Raw genomic sequence first — 18,273 nt, forward strand, 5'->3', positions numbered from 1 at the left:
TTTATTTCGATTGATTCTAGTAGATTTTCTGTTTTGAAAGAGTAGCTCGTGTTTATTCACTAGCAAGGACCACAACCCCAGCTACAAAAGTGTTTATTGGCAGACGAGAAACATGAATAACACCAATGTACAGAAGTTGATTAGATATAATTAGAACAATTAAAAAGATGTCGGGAGGGAGTGGCACGACGTCATGAACACAGGTGTATGTGATCTGGATGATTACATAGCGTAGCCGCAGGAAGGGGCGTGGTCCTGCTCCCGAACTTAAGATAACAAATATATTTTAATCATTTATCATTTAATTTTTTGTTTTTAAATCAGATTTTTAAAAACATATTTTTTAGAAGGATAAAGAAGATCAAATCGAAACCTATTGTGACCACAAGTAACCCGGAACCCCCCAAAACAGAGAGGTCAAAGGGCAAATGCAGCCTTGTACAGCCACGTGGGGGCGACATTGCGCTCTTCCGGCTGCATAAACCCAGCCCAGGACAGTCGTTCCGTCGAAGAATGTGCTCGGAAAGTTTGTGACTCTTGCCGAAAGCCACATACAGGACAAGTATATTAGAGTTTGTTAAAATGTCGGATGGCGTGCATAATCTCAAAGTCATGTTACATGAGCGACTGGCAGCGATGGCTCGGGAGGTATCCGAGCTTTTTGACGGAATGATTGCGCTCCATGAACGTGAAATGCGAGTCTTAAAACAGAGGAACATGAGGCAACAACACATTCTGGACTCAATGCTGAAGCCCCGCGTTGTTTTACACAGGACAGGTCTGACGGTTTCTCCACGTAGTTTCCCAATTTGTTCTGATGAGGCCAGAGTTCAAATGAATGTGTGTTCAACATTATGTACGTGACGGGAACACAGCATTTCAAGATAACCTCAGTTATTTTAAGACCAAGGCATTTGTAGAGTTTTTAAGACTTAAAGAAGTGAACAATTATATATTTTGTTCCCATTGTTTGATTAGTTTGTATTACATTTGTTGCATTGCCCTAAATATGTGTGTATATTGCTTGTATTTTTATATTATCTATTTACTCTCGGGCAATCTGTACAACTGCACTAACCTCACTAAAAAGAATCCCCAACAACCACACTGGTAATAAAAGTAGGCCTCATGAAGGGAAAATCTTCAAAATCCACATAGAATTACTCAAAACAGACCAACTTTATTATATTTAAGGACTCATTCTGTCTCTGTCTTCTGCAGATATCCAGATTCTGTCCCATTTGCAAGAGGAAATTGACTCGCTGATGGATTTGGGAAGAACCACAGAACCCCCCCACATTAAAGAGGAACAAGAGGAACTGTCCATCAAACTGGAGCAAGGAGAGCTCCAAGAGTTCACATACACTTCTCTCACAGTCAAATGTGAAGATGAAGAAAACAAACCCCCGGCATCTCATCTGAGGGCACCTGAAGAGCAGAACGTTGCTGGAAACGACTGTCTCAGGTCAGATCCTCAACCACACCGACATTCAGACACAGTTAATGTGGAAAAAGATATGAAAACAGACAAAGACGATCTAATGGTCAGTTCACCAAGTCTGGACAGAAACTCTGGACATTTCCAGTCAGACAATGGTGCTCAAACACAAAAGTCATCTGACACGGACGACTCTCACGAGTGGAGTCCAGAGCCTCAGTCTGGAGGACATGAGTCTCATGGAAGGAATAATGAATCTGTCAATGAAGAGGTGATATTTGAATGCCCTCGGTGTCTGAAGACATTTCTGCGCAAAGGACAAACTCCAGCAAATCACAGCAAAAGAAAAGATCTAACTTGTAAATCATGTAGTGTATCTAAACGACAAAGAAAAAGTCACCGTAAAGTCCACACAGGAAAATCTTTTACCTGTGAAGTTTGTGAAAAAGGCTTCACACGTGAGGATAATCTCAATACACACATGTTAATTCACAAAGGTGAAAGGCCGCACCCGTGCACAGTGTGTAACAAATCCTTTAAAGAAGCTGGCCATCTTAAAGCACATGTGAGAATTCACACAGGAGAGAAACCTTTCAGCTGTTCAGTCTGTAAGAAATGTTTTACACACAGAGCAACTCGTAACAGACATGAGCGAAACCATTCTGGAGAACGACCCTACAGCTGTTCAGAGTGCAGGGCAGAGTTTAAGCAGAGGGCACATTATCATAGTCACTTGCGAGTCCATAGCAGAGAGCGGCCCTACAACTGCCCAGTGTGTAACAAAACATATTCACGAAATAGTCATGTCACTTCCCACATGAAGGTACACGACGGGAAATGAATCCACTGCACACAGTGTCAAGAACACTTTACTGATCATTCCTACTTTAAAAAAACATCTGACAGAGGGTACGATGAGCTCTCCTTGACCACTTTCCTGGTTCCTGACTTTATATCCTGTTTCTGACGGGAACATTTACATTGCTAGAATAAAGAATCAGCCTTAAAATTGTTTTCAAGCTAATCTCATAAGCATTTAATCTTTTATTTGCTAATTGTTTGTACCAAGTGAAATCACCTGCACAACTCTGTTTCATTTAATTCACCATAGTAACAGTGCAGCATGCAAAATAAAGAAAAGTGCACAATTAAGCCTTTGTAATAATTGGTAAAGTCCATGTATTATTTTGAAGCAAAGTGTTTGAGGCTAGACTTGAGCTTGTGTTTTCATTAAAATTGAACCGCATCAAACTTTAGTCTTCATTCATTACATCAAAATCTAGTGTATTATTTATAGCTGGATTATCTATGTGGTTTGGAATTATCTCTCAAATACAGTAAAATGGGGACATCTTTTCTAAAGAACATAAACATTGTCTAACATTAACCGCTGAACATGTATGCGAGTTTCTCAGGTATTGTCTCATGATAGTTATGACTGGGAAAGGCCTCGTCTCTAGTGATTCCGAGGCTTTGGAATGCAGCATCATTTCCAGTGCAGGGGCGTGATGCAAAGACGAGGACAATGTAAAGCCCTGTCACGAATGCTCTTCCATCAGACTTCACATCACAGTACATTAGTGTGTTTGAGTAAGGTTAAATCGTCTGCATTTTGGGGGGAAATCAAAGAAAACTGGTTATTATAATTTATTTTCATTCTCTACCGCTTGTTCCCGTTGGGGTCGCATGTGACTGGAGCCTATCCCAGTGACCTTGGGTCTAAGGCCCTGGACAGTGGCCAGCTCGTCAAGAGTTATGCGTACAAGTAATGGCTATGACTGCACGCTAACTGAATGCTTTTACTGTTATTTACTCAAACACAATGACGTGTTACAAGTGGCCACCGTGGCTCAGTGGTTAGAGAACAGTCCACTAACCCCACTCTTGACTGGTTTCTTGCACAAAGTGATTTTCTGTCAGTGTAAATAAAAGTTACAAGATAAATATGACAAGTTTGTGGAACCAATGTCCAAATAATGATACGGTTCAACGTTTTGGATGTTTCTTTCTTTGGATGAATCTGCTATAGAGATATCAGCCTCTGCCCTCCATCTGAGATTAAGACATCAACATTGTTTTACAGCAATTGAAGAAATATACAGTACACACACCACAGAGTGAAGGCAAAAGGGCCAACAAGTGCTAAGCATCTCTGGGAACTCCAAGACCATTTCAGGTGACGACCTCTTGAAGCTCATCAAGAGTGTGCGAAGCAGTAATCAAAGTTAATTCATAGTTTTGATGCCTTCACTGTGAATCTGTAATGTTCATAGTCTTGAAAATAAAGACGTCTCTTTGAATGAGAAGGTGTGTCCAAACTTTTAGTCTGTGCTGTACATTTACAAAGAAACTTGTGCTTCTTCCATGTCAGCTTGAAGGAATGAAGTCCAACCAGTTAATCTGGCAATGGCACATCGCACACCGTCATAAATGCATTATGATATGTTTTAGTGATGTTTACAATGTTAAGCTGTCTTCCTGGCAACTGCTGCTCATTTATTATTTCTACTGAGTTTTGAGATGTGTTGGTAAATCCTATCTGCAAATCTCTTCAAATACTTTGGTAATAGCGATAAAGCAAACACAAGGAACAAGGACAGACACAAATACTCTTGGTCTTTCAAGGCAGAATTTTTCCAGTTACGGATGTTTAGGCCTAGTTTTCTTTCTGTGCAAGAAATGTAATACACCTGCACCATTATAATTGAATATTTTGCCTATTTATTTGATAGGGACAGTAAATATTAAACCTTGCCATCAATTATGACCAATGCCATAGGCACAGGCTAATTTGCAGCCCCTTTATTCAAATCCACTCATTAATCTATTCACTCATACTATTTACAAATGGGAACAGCTTCTACCTGGAAAGAACATTTTAAAGTCAGAAATGGTCTTAATGAATTCCACAGCTTTCTGCTGTTAGGGTTCCACAGGTTTCAGAAGGATGAAAAATTAGTACTGTTGTATTTACTCATTTAACAATTTCAAACAAAATCTATATTTTGAATGTGTAAAGGTCCTCAAAATGTTGCATATAACAGGAAGCTAAAGCTGAAGATAAAGCTGAGTAATGTTGTATTCGATTGTTTTGATGAGCTTCTTGTTCTGCATAAATGTCGGCCTGTACGTGTTGATACATAGAATATTCATTTTAGAAAACAACTGACTGAAGCTTTCAAAACTCATTAAATTCATCTGTGACCATATCCTATAGTAGAGTCTATCACACTTGGGTCTGCATTACATACATTATCCTTGTCTCTGTCTCTGACCTTAGACTTGAATGAGTCAGACAAACTGAAACTGGTCAGGCTTCTCAAAACCGATTTCCTCAACCAAATATGCTACAATGTCAATACTCACCCAAGTCTAATGCTTTGCCCTTTTTCTTAAATATATCACCAAACATTTAACATTTCATTGTTCACCTCTTTCAAGAACAACTGAAAGTGGGGAATGTAATATACTTAATTTGAGAAGGCTCATGAAGTAGAACGGAAACTGAAATATAGTGAATTGGAATGTGCAAGTACAACCCTTTACAATAAAAAGATATGTTTCCGTTTGACCAAAACCTGTTCTTCTTGGTTTCATTTTCTCGAGAAGCTGATTTTCACATAATTTTGGCCAACCGGAAACTTGGAGTAAATATAAGCTTAATACCACTTAACAAACAAACGGGGCGATTAAAAAGAGACTCAAAAATGGGGATGGGATAAATCTGTGTCCCGGACAGTGCAAGATCATTAAACTATAAATACATAAACAAGTCCACGCCTTGAGAGCAGCCAAGCGCGTGCCACTATCTGCCTCCAGTGCGCATGCGCCAGGTTGCGTCTGACGTTCACGGAATAAGTAGGAAACGAAACCTAGACTCGCCTTTATATCGTCGCATCAGACGGTTGTTTCCAGTCATTCTCCGACAAAGAAAAGACATTGTGGGGTGAGTTATATTTGTTTTTGTTCATCTAGAATATATAACGTTACGTGTGTTATTGGGCTGTTTAACGGTTAGTTTATTTAACTTTTCTGCACTGTGCATATCTACAATAATAATCATCCTCATAATAATCATCATCCTCATCATCATCACTGTATATCGCTATTTTTCCAGTATATGTCTTGTTGTGGCAGAGACTTTGGTTGTTCGTGATTGAGAAATTGATTGGCAACACTTTTATTTGTTTTGTCTCTTATGTTTTCACAGATGTCACAATGTATCTGCCAAACGTCATCAGCTACCGTACCCAGTTTGAGTGTTATTATTGTTAATTGTCAAGGTAAACCCATTTACAGTGCCTATTAATCTGTTATAATATCTTGTACAACTGGAAGGGCCACTGCTTAACATGGCTGCTGAAGCGTCCCGACTAGAGCCACTGTTGGCCCAATATGACCTCAGACTTGCTTGTGATCAGTGCTCCGTGAAAGAGAAGGAAATCACTTACAAGTGCAACCTAAAGCAGCACCAGTGTGCACTCAGCCTGCTGTTATGTCGGGTCAAAGGAGGAACCCACTGGAGGCCCGTCTCCAAGCGCCCAATGTTCCCTAATCCCAGTGTGTATCAGGTCTGTTGGTTCTTCAGGGAGGGCACTGGCTGCTCACAGCATAGGAACCGCTGCACCTTTGCCAGGAGTGAGGAGGAAGCTGCTGTGTGGAACTTTGAGAAGAAACAAAATATGGACCACCTAATCCTCTGTAATGATGTTGCTCATAAGAGTGGAAGTGCTGGGCCCAAACCTACCCAGTCACTCGACCTTGCAGTTCTAGATTTGAAGGCTGTGTGTGATCAGTGCTGTATTCAAGAGAAAGAAATTACATACGCTATCAAATCAACTGTTCACAATTGCACTCGAAAACTTCTTTTAGCCAAAGAAAAGAACTCTGATCAATGGCGGCCTGTTTCAGAACGACCTTCAAAGTGTGGTCAAAATGCCCAATATCAAGTATGCTACTATTTTATTGAAGGCTCCGGGTGCACAAAAGATGGAAAGGACTGCTCCTTCGCTCGGAGCAGTGAAGAGGCAGCGGTGTGGAATCATATCAGAAACAATCAGATGCAGGTACAGGACTTGATCAAACAAATAGCTAAGGCCAGTGTAATGAACCCCAAACAGGCAGCTCAAGACATCATACAACACTTTCCTGGGCGATTCAATGAGCTATGTACAGAATGCTTTTATGATCGACCAACAAAGCTGGTAGTCAAAAAGTGGAATGAGACTTGTTCAGCAGATGCAGCGCACACGTGGAAGCCGCTTCTTGTCCATCACCCAGCAGAGCAGGGCAAAAAGCTCAATCAGATTCGACCGCTTCCTCAAAAAGCCTTGCTCAAGTTCTGCAGCCATGTCAGAGAAGGCAAGCCCTGCTGGCATAACCCTGGCCACTGCATGTCGGCTCAGAGTGAGGTGGAGATGCAGGTGTGGAGGACTGAGCAGGAGGGCCTGAAAGTTCGCTCCCTGCTCCTTCAGCTTCAGCCACAACAGGCTCCACAGCAAAACTCCATGTACTGCAAAGTCTGCTTCCTCACCCTGTCCTCTGCTGAGAGCTTCTACAAGCACTGCGCCTCCATAGAGCATGCCCAGTTACTGCGGGAGGACACCAGCGTCTGGTGGAAAGGACGACCACCTCCTCACTCCAGACGGGCTGAGTTCTGGCTCTGTGACAGGTCAGAATAACTCCACAATCAATAACTTCATTTACTTGATACTGTTATATTCAATTCAGTGTAATCCTTCAGTCGTCTATGAGTGATTCATCGTTGAAACTTTCAAAGGTTGTCAACAGGTTTATTAAACATTGTCCAGATGACTACCTTTGAAAATGTTTCTATGATTTATTAAATTATGTTTTTATTTGCATTTGCAGGCCCTTTAATAGAGCTTTTTAGAGACTGACACTTTATATTATATTAGACAATGCTATGGAAGTGAATAAAAAATCTGCAGGCACTGAAGGAAATAAAACAACAAACAGGCCTGGACTGAGAGGAGATGAAATACAAATACCTCTAATAATGACTATTTTAACTATTTTAATTTTTGGGTGCTGCTCTTATGAGCCAATATCCAAGAAACTAGTATTTGCATCTATAATGCATTCATTTAGCTGACCACTATTCATAATCCTAAGGAGTTTGGTCATGTCAAGGCCTTTGTGTCAAAGTAAAATGATTGGTAATGCATAAAACCCTCCCCGCGACCCGACCCCGGACAAGCGGAAGAAGATGGATGGATGGCATAAAACTTGTGTTTTTCCCTCTTGACTTAACTATAATTTTTCATCTGAACAGACGCTTGGCCCCTTGTTAACAGTTTCTAACATTACTTAAGCCAACATAAGTAAAAATCATGTTGAGACGTTTCCTTTCAGTTTTTACCCCAAATCCCTTTTTTTATAGACCAGAGACATGTGAATATGGAAAAAGCTGCCCCAAAGCTCATTCTAAAGTGGAGCTCCAGGAGTGGATGATGCGCACTGAAGAAGTGGACAAGATCAGACAGAACATAGAAGCTCAAGGCCTCATGAGTTATAATGAAAGGCTCCTGCAGGAGTACAGAAGCAGCAGCAATGAGGCGTGCATTGTAAGTACCAGTGTTTTTAGTTTTTTTAGTACGTTATAACCTGCATTATAACTTTAACTGTCCAACCATATTTGTTTTTGATTGTTCTAATAGATGTCTGAAAATGTTGATGACGTGAGCATCTCTTGTGATGAAGATTTGACCCTGAATTGTGGTCTGGTTCATACAAAGTTGCAATGGAACTTCAGAGTAGAAACAGAGGTACAAAGTTTAGCACGTACAAAAACAACACTTGAAACAGGACGTAGACAGAACCACAAATGCCAGTGAATACCCAGCCCTTTGTGTGATGTAACTTTATTGTGGTACAATGTTTACTCAGTTTCATCACAATCATCTATGCACAATACTACCATAGTTGTGAGGACTGACTTCCTTCCTGACTGACTAAAACCCTCCTAATTTCCACTTATTTTATTGATGTGCTTTTAATGTTTTTTGTGTGTGTCCTTTATGAATGTTTACCGGTATGTTGAGTTTATATTGGCCTCTCCTGGTAAAGTTTATTGTCACAAAGGTCCTTTAGATTCTTCACACTTTGCACTGACAGACTAATCATTAATCATCAGCTGTGTGCACTATAATCATTTGCATATTTTGTGTAGAGGGAGCTTGTGCATGTGGCGTTGCTGAAGCAGGAACCAGGAGCATGCTTTTCCCTTGACGACTCCACCTCTGACCCTTGCATCTACTCAGCAGGCCACAGCTTCCGCACTGATGACACCACTTATAAAATCACTGTGTCTTTCACTTCAGATGTGCCAGGCCTGTACGAGCAGTGGCTTGTACTGGATTTTGACATTACACCTGTGTTGTTGAAAAAAATAAGCGTGACAGTTGGTCAGCCGTTGTCAGATGACAATGAGGATCTGTCAGAAAACCCTGCAGGCTCCTCTCAAAAGTTTGAGCGCTGGCACATGGGAAACAGAGTGATTGTACCTTGTATCAACCGCACCGAGGAACAAGAGGAATTGTTAAAACGCTACAAACCACCACATGTTAATTCTCAGTACAAGGCCACCCACAATCTCCGAACAGAACTGAACCATGTGAACTACAAAGAGCGAATGCATAACTTTCTGTACGATGAGGAGCATGCAGAGGACCAAGCTGTGTCGAGGTAAGCTGTAACCTGTATGTTTACTATGCACACATACGCTATAACCTCTGTTACTGCCAATACACATGAGCTATGATGATGTGGAATTTACAATGGAAAATGAATGTCTCAAATTGAATATCCTCTACAATCTTATAGTCAGATATTGAATTAATTTACCAATGCCACTAACAATATTGTATTTACTGCAGGTTAAACGTGTGTGCAGAGATGGTAGTAAGGGCCACAGATGGAAGAGAGCTTTTAGGAGAGATATCTCTTCCCTTCAGCCTCACAGCAGATAGCCCTGAGGGCCTGGCGTTCCGGCGAAGCATCCAGTCAGCGCTGATCGTCCCTGTGTCAAGTGCGGAAAGCAGCAAGGTCTATGAAGCCATTGTTTTAGACAAGTCTACTGAGAATATAATGTATTTGCAACTGTCGAAAAGGTGCTGTTTAGATTTAGCACTTAAATGCAATGCAACGCTGGAAATAGAGATCCAGTTTCAGCTCAATCGTTACCACTTCTGCAGTATGCACAAAGCTGTGGACGCACTTGGTGATACACGCCATGTGCTCCCAGACCTTAAAAACTGCACTGTTCCCGTAAACAACATCCAGTGCGACAAGTTGAATGAAAAACAACTCCTTGCAGTAGAATTCATTACAGGAGCAACAGAGAAATGTGTCGCGCCTTTGCTCATCTATGGCCCCTTCGGGACAGGAAAAACCTTCACGCTTGCCACATCTGCCATAGAAGTGTCTCGGCAACCCAACAACAAAGTGCTCATCTGCACTCACACCAATAGGTAAGACTTCAGCTTATGACTACAACATCTTTTTTGGGTCAGGACCAGAAACATCTATTGTGTTATCTTATAGATCACTAAGGGGAAAATATAAGGACAACCTGTAAAAAGCCTGTTTTGTTTGATTTCAGTTCTGCAGATCTGTATATTAGAGACCATTTTCACAAGACAACACAAGTGAAAATTAAACCACTTCGGATCAAAGCTAAGACAAGCCGGGGACTGGCTGCCACGGATGAAATTACCCTCAAGTACTGTTTACTCAATGAAGCCAAGAGCATGTTTTTACCACCAACCAAACCAGCTCTAGATCAACACAATGTCATCGTAATCACCGCTACCATGGCACGACAGCTGCATGACCTGAAGCTTCCAGAGGGTTACTTCAGCCACATTCTGATTGATGAAGCCTCTCAGATGTTGGAATGTGAAGCTCTGTCAGCTCTTGGTCTTGCAGGACCCCACACACGAGTGGCTTTAGCTGGAGATCATATGCAAATGGGGCCAAAGCTCTACTCTGTGGAGGATCACAAGCGCTCAGATCACACTCTGCTGACACGCTTATTCCACTATTATCAGACTCACACATGTGACTCTGCACAGAAGAGTCGAATCATACTAAATGAAAACTACCGTTCTACCAGAGAAATTGTAGACTTTGTTTCTACTCATTTCTACACTGGTAAAGGTGATGTTATCAAAAGCACTGAACAAGTTCCTCCTCCTCCAAACGGCCATGCCCTCAGGTTCCACCATGTACGAGGAAAGTGTCTCTTACACCGACAGTGTATGACTTGGTACAACAACCTAGAAGCCAACAAAGTGGCTGAAGCTGTCCATAATGTTCTGCAAAACTGGCCCTCAACCTGGGGACCCAAGGAACTAGATTCAGTTTGTGTCATATCTGAAGGATTTCAGGTAATTATGATCAGTTGCATTTCAATTAAAAATGCAATACACAGTTCTAAAGAATATTTGTATTTGTGGCACACAGATCCAAAAAATAAGAAATGAACTTTCAAAAAAAGGCCTTAAAAAAGTTCAAGTTCACAGTCTAGCAAATGTTCAAGGTGATCATAAATACTTTACCTCATAAATATAAACTACAGCTATTCTACAACTCAAATAATCTTTCTCTTTGATCCACAGGTTTGCAGTTCAGAGTGGTCATTATATCAGCCGTGCACTCTCGTGATTCTCTGACGACCCGTCACCTGACTGGTCTGGAGCTGTTCAATGATGTGCGTGTTCTGAACACAGCGCTGACCAGGGCTCGCTCACTGGTGTTAGTTGTTGGTGATGCCGCTGCTCTCTGCTGCTTTGGACAGTGCTCTCAGATCTGGAAGGACTATGTAGACTATTGTATCCACAGCAACAGCGTTGACCCACTGTATTTTTCAAAAGACTTCTTTGAAAAAGATTTAATTGAAACCAAGCGTTTTCAGAAGTCAGACGAAGTTGAAGATGACGAAACTCTCAATGATACAATTCTTCAAGAATTAAAAGGCGAGTATCAGCAATTCACTAAGGAACTGATCACTGATAATGTGGATGAGCAGGAAAATCACAAAAAGTCAAAGACATCTGATAAGAAGACTGATTCAGACCATTCAGAAATACCTAATGAACATCTTGAGAGACATGGAAAACTTGTCAGAGAGTCTTTAAGCCATGGCTATGTGATCCCATCCGAAAGGCCACATTCGCGTATACGTTTAAATGGAAGAGGCCATCTTGGGAAAGCCTTCACTGGAGATGAAGTGATCATAAAAGAAGCAAAAGTGATCGCCATCACAAAGAAATCTGACTCGGCCCGAGTACATGTGTGTTTTCTAGAAGATGAAGATCACAGTAGAAGTAGGAACACACCTCAGAATTACATTACTCGAATGATGATACCCATCTCGAAGTCGGCTCCAAAAATCTGCATACACATCAACAAGAAAAAACGTAATTTCCTCCCAGTTTGGAAACAAGAGTTTGGTGACTGGACAGTTGCAAGTTACAGAAAAATTGATGAAAAGTTTAGACAGAATCATGTTTTTCTGGTGCAAGTAATTGAATGGAAAGGAAACTACACATACCCCCTGGGCAATGTTATTGATGTAATGCCCATTGGGAAATCTTTGATTGAAGGCCTCCAAATTCTCCACAAGCAATATGATCTGGCTCCCTCAACATGTGCACGAGATGACCTGGAGGATACATACAAGTCGGACAGAAAGGACAGGAGCAAGGACGGGAGCAGCAGAATTACTTTCACCGTTGACCCTCCAGGAGCCAAAGATCTGGATGATGCCATTAGTGTAGAACTACTAAAGGCTGATGACAAACACTATCATTTAGGGATCCACATTGCTGATGTGGCTAGCTTTGTACCTTTGGGCGATGAACTGGATGAGGAAGCAAAACGACGCTGCATTTCATATTACTGCCATAAAAACTCTGAAGACACCATTCACATGTTTCCCCGAGAGCTAAGCACTGGACTCTTCAGCCTTCTCCCAGGCCAAGACCGCAGCGTGGTATCACTCATGTTCAAAGTCGACAAAGAAACAAATTCAATTCTGGGGCAGCCAAAGTTTGAGCTTTCAACAATTAAATCTGACATACAGATGACATATGAAGAGGCAGAAAAGCGTATTAACAAAAAGTCAGAAAATCCTGTTGATCACAGCCTCAAATTAGTGTTTGCGTTTGCTAAAGCCCGCAGGAAGGAAAGGCTGAAGAACTGGCCGTACGCTCAGCCTGATGATGACCAACTTCTAGGGGAACGAAAGGCCCATTTTATGATAGAGGAGCTCAGTGTGTTATTCAACAAGTATGTATCAGAAATACTCAGCAGCTCTAAAGAAACAAGAGCTTTTGTGCCTCTTCGTTGCCAATCACCGCCATCTCAGGGAGACATTGACAACTTCAAGAAACAATATGCCGATCTCATACCAGTCTCTTTTAGTGTGTGGCATAAAGTTGACTGTGAGGAACAACATCCAAACCATGACTCCTTCCATGTGCTCCAGTACATATGGACTAACATCCAGGAAGCTGCAAAAGCTGGTGATATAGACAGAATGGTGGATCTAATTGCTGCTGACGACATCCACTCACAGCTTAAACCCATCACCACTCAGTTCAGGAAGTGCTTGAATAAAGCTTATTTCATCCGTTCCATGTCGGACCCGAGTGCAGACGTTGGCCACTATTCCCTCAACCTAGAGAGTTACACTCAGGCATCCTCTCCAATACGACGTTACATTGACCTAATGCTGCAGAGACTGCTGCACTGCTACATACTGGAAAGGCAAGTGCCCTTCACCCATTCGGAGATTAGTGCTTTGTGCACTGACTTTGACAAAAATGCAAAAAAGGCAAAAGAGTATGAAAGACAAACTGAAAATATGTCCTGTGCTGTGGGTGTCATGAAACAAAGCATTTGTAAAATTGCATTTGTGGTGAAGGCTGATGCAGACTCTGACACTTTCTTTATGGCTTTACCTTTTCACAAAGACATATTTTCAGACATTTCATGTATGTATAAAAATCTACAACTGGATGATCAGCCAGGACATGATAAGATCAATGGATCTGTGACACTTAAATGGAAGAGGAGAATTTACGCTGCTGACAAAGAGAGGTTACACAGGGAGTTGACACAATGTCACCAAGGTCCATGTTTGGCTATTCCATTCCACGACTGGAAGTCGACTGTTGACGCAATAAAGGAAGAAAAGTGGGATGAAGCCAAGTCCCTCATACTGAGAGCCAAACCAGGGAATGTGCCCTCACAAACTACTGTGAACACATCTCCATCTACAGATCAGGTCGAGCATGAGGTAGAAATCAGCCTCGTGTTAAAACTAGGGGACATTCTCCGGGTCCAAATGACATGTGAGGTACATAGAGGCTCTTTGAGTCCTGTCATTCAGCTGGTTAGCATCACACCAATGTTTGAGCTCTGTGTCGACCATGTCAAAAACCCTGTCGCCTGCTTCTCCAGATGTGCAGATTACCCGTCTAAGATTCAATACCTTAGTACTGAAGACTATGTACAGATCTGGAAACCTCTGTGTGAAATGGAATCAGCATCTTCTGCAATCAGAGACAGTGACAGCATCATCATCGAAAACTTAGAGGTGAACTTCAGTAGAAGATCAGGGGACTCCCTTGAAGGAAACTTCTTCTTACATTCAGCATGGATCGAAGAGTGGGCTATGACTGAGGTCCACTTTTCAAAGTGCTTGTTGTGCATACGCAAACCAGCTCTGCCTTTAAAAAAAGACATATTAGAAAAATATGATCTATTAGATTATTTCAAACCAGGCGACCCTTCAGAATTCACATGGGTGGCCCACGGTGTCACCACCAGTTTTGAAGTAAAGAAAAAGTCACCAGAGGGAAATCTAGTTAATTTCCGTGTCAATCACCTTCCAATGGAACATATTCCTGACAGCATTTTCACTGAGACAACTTTCACTGTTGAATTAATCCCAAAGACACTACCTGACATGTAAGTCAAGATTTTTACTAAAACAGATGAATTTTCATTCTTCATTTGATAAAACTTTGATTTGTCTTTATCTCCACAGACGAAAACAAACTGCTGTCTGTAATGTGCCCAACGCATGTGAACTTGTTAAGAGTATAGCACTTGGACAGCGCATTCCAAGAGAAGGTAAATCCATATTGTCTTTAACTGTGTAAAGAGATATGTCTGCATTTACACGGCTTTTTATAGTATCGTCCAGACATATACCAACGCGGAGAGAGGTGCTGAAAGAGCTTCCATCTCTGAATGATAGTCAACACAAGGCAGTGAATATGGCTTTGAATAACAACTTCACACTCATCCAAGGGCCCCCTGGTGAGAACATTTATTATGAACTCTTTATTTGACAGGGCTTTAAACTACTTGAATATTTGCTTCTTAGGAACGGGGAAGACAGTTGTCGGAGTGTACATTGTGCGCAATTTTTTAGAGATGAACAAAAATAATCCCAGAAAACTAAATGCAGACTCGAAGGACAAGGACAAGAAGCAAGTCATTCTCTACTGCGGGCCCTCCAATAAGTCCGTGGATGTGGTGGCAGGTACAGCTCTCTAGGCTCTTTTTTCAACTCAACTTTTGAGCACATAATATCAGTTATTCGAATTCAGTACAATTCAGTAACGTCAAATGTAATGCTTAAATGCAGAGTATATGTTGAGGTTTGGAGACAGTCTAAAGGCCCTCAGAGTCTACGGTAAACAAGTGGAGAACCTTGACTACCCATTCCCTGAAAGTGTGCTTCAGTTTTCTACAAAGACTCGGCCTGACCGTTCCAAAGACAGTCTCAGGTACAATAAATGATCAACCATGAAGTTAAACAGCAAGCAAATGGAAACCAAGTGTGGATTTATTCTGCTATTTGTACTTCTGTTTAATTGTATGTCCTTGTTGCTATTTGTAAGAAAAATCACCCTGCATCACCGGATTAGACAATCTACAAACCCACATTCAGGGGAAATCCTAACATTTGATAGTCGAATAAAAGATGCAATTAAAGAAGGACCACCCTTCACTCCCAGCGAGGTGAAAGAGTAAGTTTTTTTTAACAAATATCATATTTGAAAATATAAAAAATAGATATATAGAGTACAATGTGTAACATTGATTCTTTCAGATACAAAGATCTTCTCATAAAAGGCCGGAAATATGAGTTTGAGAGCCATGACATCATCCTGTGCACTTGTACACAGTCGTCCACTCCAGGCCTGACTCGTGCAGTTAGTGCCCGACAGATCCTCATCGACGAATGTGCCATGGCCACAGAACCAGAAGCTCTCATTCCACTCGTGTCCAACAACCCAGAAAAGGTAGCATCATGGAGGCACTTTATACATTTGAATTCTTCCAATTTCCTCTGTGTTCCTCTGTTCTCTGGCGTAATCGATTACAAAATACAGCTTAATACACAAAAGGATCACCCTAACAACCCGTTTATGGTGAAGATGTTATGAATAATAACAAGTTACTCTTCCAGATTGTCCTGATCGGGGACCACAAACAGTTGCGGCCTATTGTGATAAATGATAGCGTGCGGAAGCTGGGCATGTCCAAGTCCCTGTTCGAACGTTACTACACACAACTTGAAAAGAGGAGTGTAATGCTGGACACACAATACAGAATGGTAACATTGAATTGATTTGTATTTTATGATCAAGTTCAGTATCTGATTATCTTTAATAACGACTCTTACTCTTAGCACGAGGACATCTGCAAGTTTCCGTCAGAAGAATATTACGAGGGGAAGTTGAAAACGGGAGTGGAGCAGCCGAATAGTGTCCTGCGTGTGGGCCAAAAGATAATGCCTGTCGTATTCGGACACATCCAAGGAGTGACTGTCCGCCAGGTGGTTAATACATCAAAGGGCAACGAAAACTCCAAAGCGAACCGTGAAGAGACACAGAAAGTGGTAAAGTGGTATTTATAATCTGTATAATCTGTTATACTGGGACATAGAATAGCACTCATTATGTGATATTGGCACCAGCAGGAAAAACACAAAGAGAAATTGAAGCTGATGATTTTCAAGGGGATGAGATTCATAATGAATGAGATAAAAATGTTTCCAATCAGTAGAGCTCACAGATTATACTAATCTTTTGCACATATGGATTATGCCATTACCGGTATTATGAAATGTACTACTTTGCTCACGTGACAACAGTCAATCAGTCGAAGTAACTAATGACAAATACTCGCGTTACTGTCATTTTTAGATTTTTAACATTTTTAGATGGTCAAATCGCCCAGCAGTTTCAGGAACCGCAGCACTGCCATAGCCTCATGGCTAACCCTAACCCTAATCTTAAACCTTAACCTTAACCCTAACCCTAACCCGGCGCGGTCTAAAACAACGCGGTCAAATAGCGCAGCAGTTTCGGCCGCGCGCCGCGGCTCTGTAGACACTCCCAAAAAATAAAGGATTGTTCAGGTTTGCTTTTTGCTTTTACTTACATACAATTTTAGCTGCGCTGCTTATACTTGTAATTTAATACATTATTAGCCATGTAACTTTACTTTCACTTGAGTACAAATTTGCAGTACGGTAATCTTTTCAACACTGCCTGTCAATCAATGGAAATATAACACAGGATGGACTAGCCACAAATGTAATGGTTATTATAGTGTTTTTTTGTTACAACCGACCGAATGCTTTGTGATAATCGTTTTGGTCTTTCTTTTTATGCACTTTAGGTGGACATTGTCCAAAAGTTGACCGCGAAACCCAAAATTGAGCCAGAAGAAATTGTAGTTCTCTCGCCCTACAACGCTCAAGTTCATGAAATTAAGGAAGCGCTGAAAGGGAAAAAACTGCATAAAGTCCACGTCAACACCATTACAAAAAGCCAAGGTTCAGTCGACTTTTGAAACATTGCTTTTGGTCATGTTTTAGTACTGAATAAAGAACTAATCTTGCCCAACATTATATTTAATAATTGCTCAATAACTCTTTGATTTCTCTTGTAGGAAGTGAATGGCGTTATGTCATCATATCAATGGTGTGTTCACTGCCCAGTGAAAAGATCGAGCCTGACCCAAACGGCTCATGGCTCTCCAAACATGTGGGCTTTGTTGGTGACCCTAACCAGATCAACGTGGCCATCACCAGAGCCAAAGAAGGACTGTGCATCTTAGGTAAAACCCACAGCAGCACCGGCATCAGACAGAACTAGGCTGGTTTTCACCCGTGTTGACATTGACACTGAATCCACGTCTCTCTCTTGAACAGGACTCATTATCCCTCACAGACAATGAATACAAACCACTTTTGTTTAGTGTTCCGGTTTATAACTTCCTATGACATTGATATCTTCATAAACTATTCCAGCAAAACATTTGATTTGAACCTAATCTGACAAATACTAAATACAAACCACAACCTGATTCCATCACTCGACACCAACTTTATTATTGAAAAATGGGTAATTTTGGTCAAATTTGTGAACTTTTTTTGCAACAGGAAACATGGAGCTGCTCAGTCGCAGTAGATCTTGGAAAAAACTGCTTGATCATTACCAGAGGCACAACGCAGTGACGGATGCAGACAAGATTTCAGTTTGTCCGATATAAGGGATTTATCGACGGCTAAATCATGGAAATATGGACCGTGTTTGAACCATTCCAAAGCTATGAAGGGCACAATTATCATTGTATTCAACCAATATGTTGTCTTGTATTTATAATTGTTATATTTTAAAGAAAAAAGTATATATATATGATAAGACTTATTTTAAAAGATATGGATTCTGATTTTGTGTGGAAATAAACATTAAAAACAATATATCTTAAAGCAAGTGTTT

General features: G+C 41.1%; 2 protein-coding genes across 2 annotated transcripts; both read left to right on the top strand.

The window, feature by feature from the left end:
• The first annotated feature begins 470 nt into the window (after nt 1-470).
• LOC140365977 (uncharacterized) lies at nt 471-2,650 on the top strand. The gene is made up of 2 exons (XM_072452605.1): nt 471-778; nt 1,222-2,650. The coding sequence occupies exons 1-2, from the start codon at nt 583-585 to the stop codon at nt 2,277-2,279; spliced, it is 1,254 nt and encodes a 417-aa protein (XP_072308706.1). The 5' UTR covers nt 471-582; the 3' UTR covers nt 2,280-2,650.
• A 3,124-nt stretch (nt 2,651-5,774) lies between these two features.
• Nucleotides 5,775-18,197, top strand: LOC140365978 (3'-5' exoribonuclease HELZ2-like). Its single transcript, XM_072452606.1, has 19 exons — nt 5,775-7,109; nt 7,842-8,025; nt 8,119-8,226; nt 8,631-9,145; nt 9,337-9,930; nt 10,062-10,848; nt 10,925-11,000; nt 11,080-14,437; nt 14,517-14,602; nt 14,666-14,791; nt 14,859-15,017; nt 15,123-15,264; nt 15,379-15,507; nt 15,591-15,783; nt 15,951-16,097; nt 16,173-16,382; nt 17,168-17,324; nt 17,441-17,608; nt 17,934-18,197. The coding sequence occupies exons 1-19, from the start codon at nt 5,791-5,793 to the stop codon at nt 18,041-18,043; spliced, it is 8,568 nt and encodes a 2,855-aa protein (XP_072308707.1). The 5' UTR covers nt 5,775-5,790; the 3' UTR covers nt 18,044-18,197.
• Nucleotides 18,198-18,273: the final 76 nt, after the last annotated feature.

The sequence above is a fragment of the Eucyclogobius newberryi genome, unplaced genomic scaffold (genome assembly GCF_026437365.1).
Source record: "Eucyclogobius newberryi isolate DKJ021-1_F unplaced genomic scaffold, fEucNew1.0.hap1 SCAF_19, whole genome shotgun sequence".
NCBI classification, from domain to species: Eukaryota; Metazoa; Chordata; class Actinopteri; order Gobiiformes; family Gobiidae; genus Eucyclogobius; species Eucyclogobius newberryi.

Coding starts and splice junctions, on each gene's coding strand:
- LOC140365977 (XM_072452605.1), top strand. CDS start 583: ATGTCGGATGGCGTGCATAATCTCAAAGTCATGTTACATGAGCGACTG. Junction 779..1,221: donor CGTTGTTTTACACAGGACAG/GTCTGACGGTTT, acceptor TGTCTTCTGCAG/ATATCCAGATTCTGTCCCAT.
- LOC140365978 (XM_072452606.1), top strand. CDS start 5,791: ATGGCTGCTGAAGCGTCCCGACTAGAGCCACTGTTGGCCCAATATGAC. Junction 14,792..14,858: donor ACTCATCCAAGGGCCCCCTG/GTGAGAACATTT, acceptor TTTGCTTCTTAG/GAACGGGGAAGACAGTTGTC. Junction 16,098..16,172: donor TGGACACACAATACAGAATG/GTAACATTGAAT, acceptor TCTTACTCTTAG/CACGAGGACATCTGCAAGTT.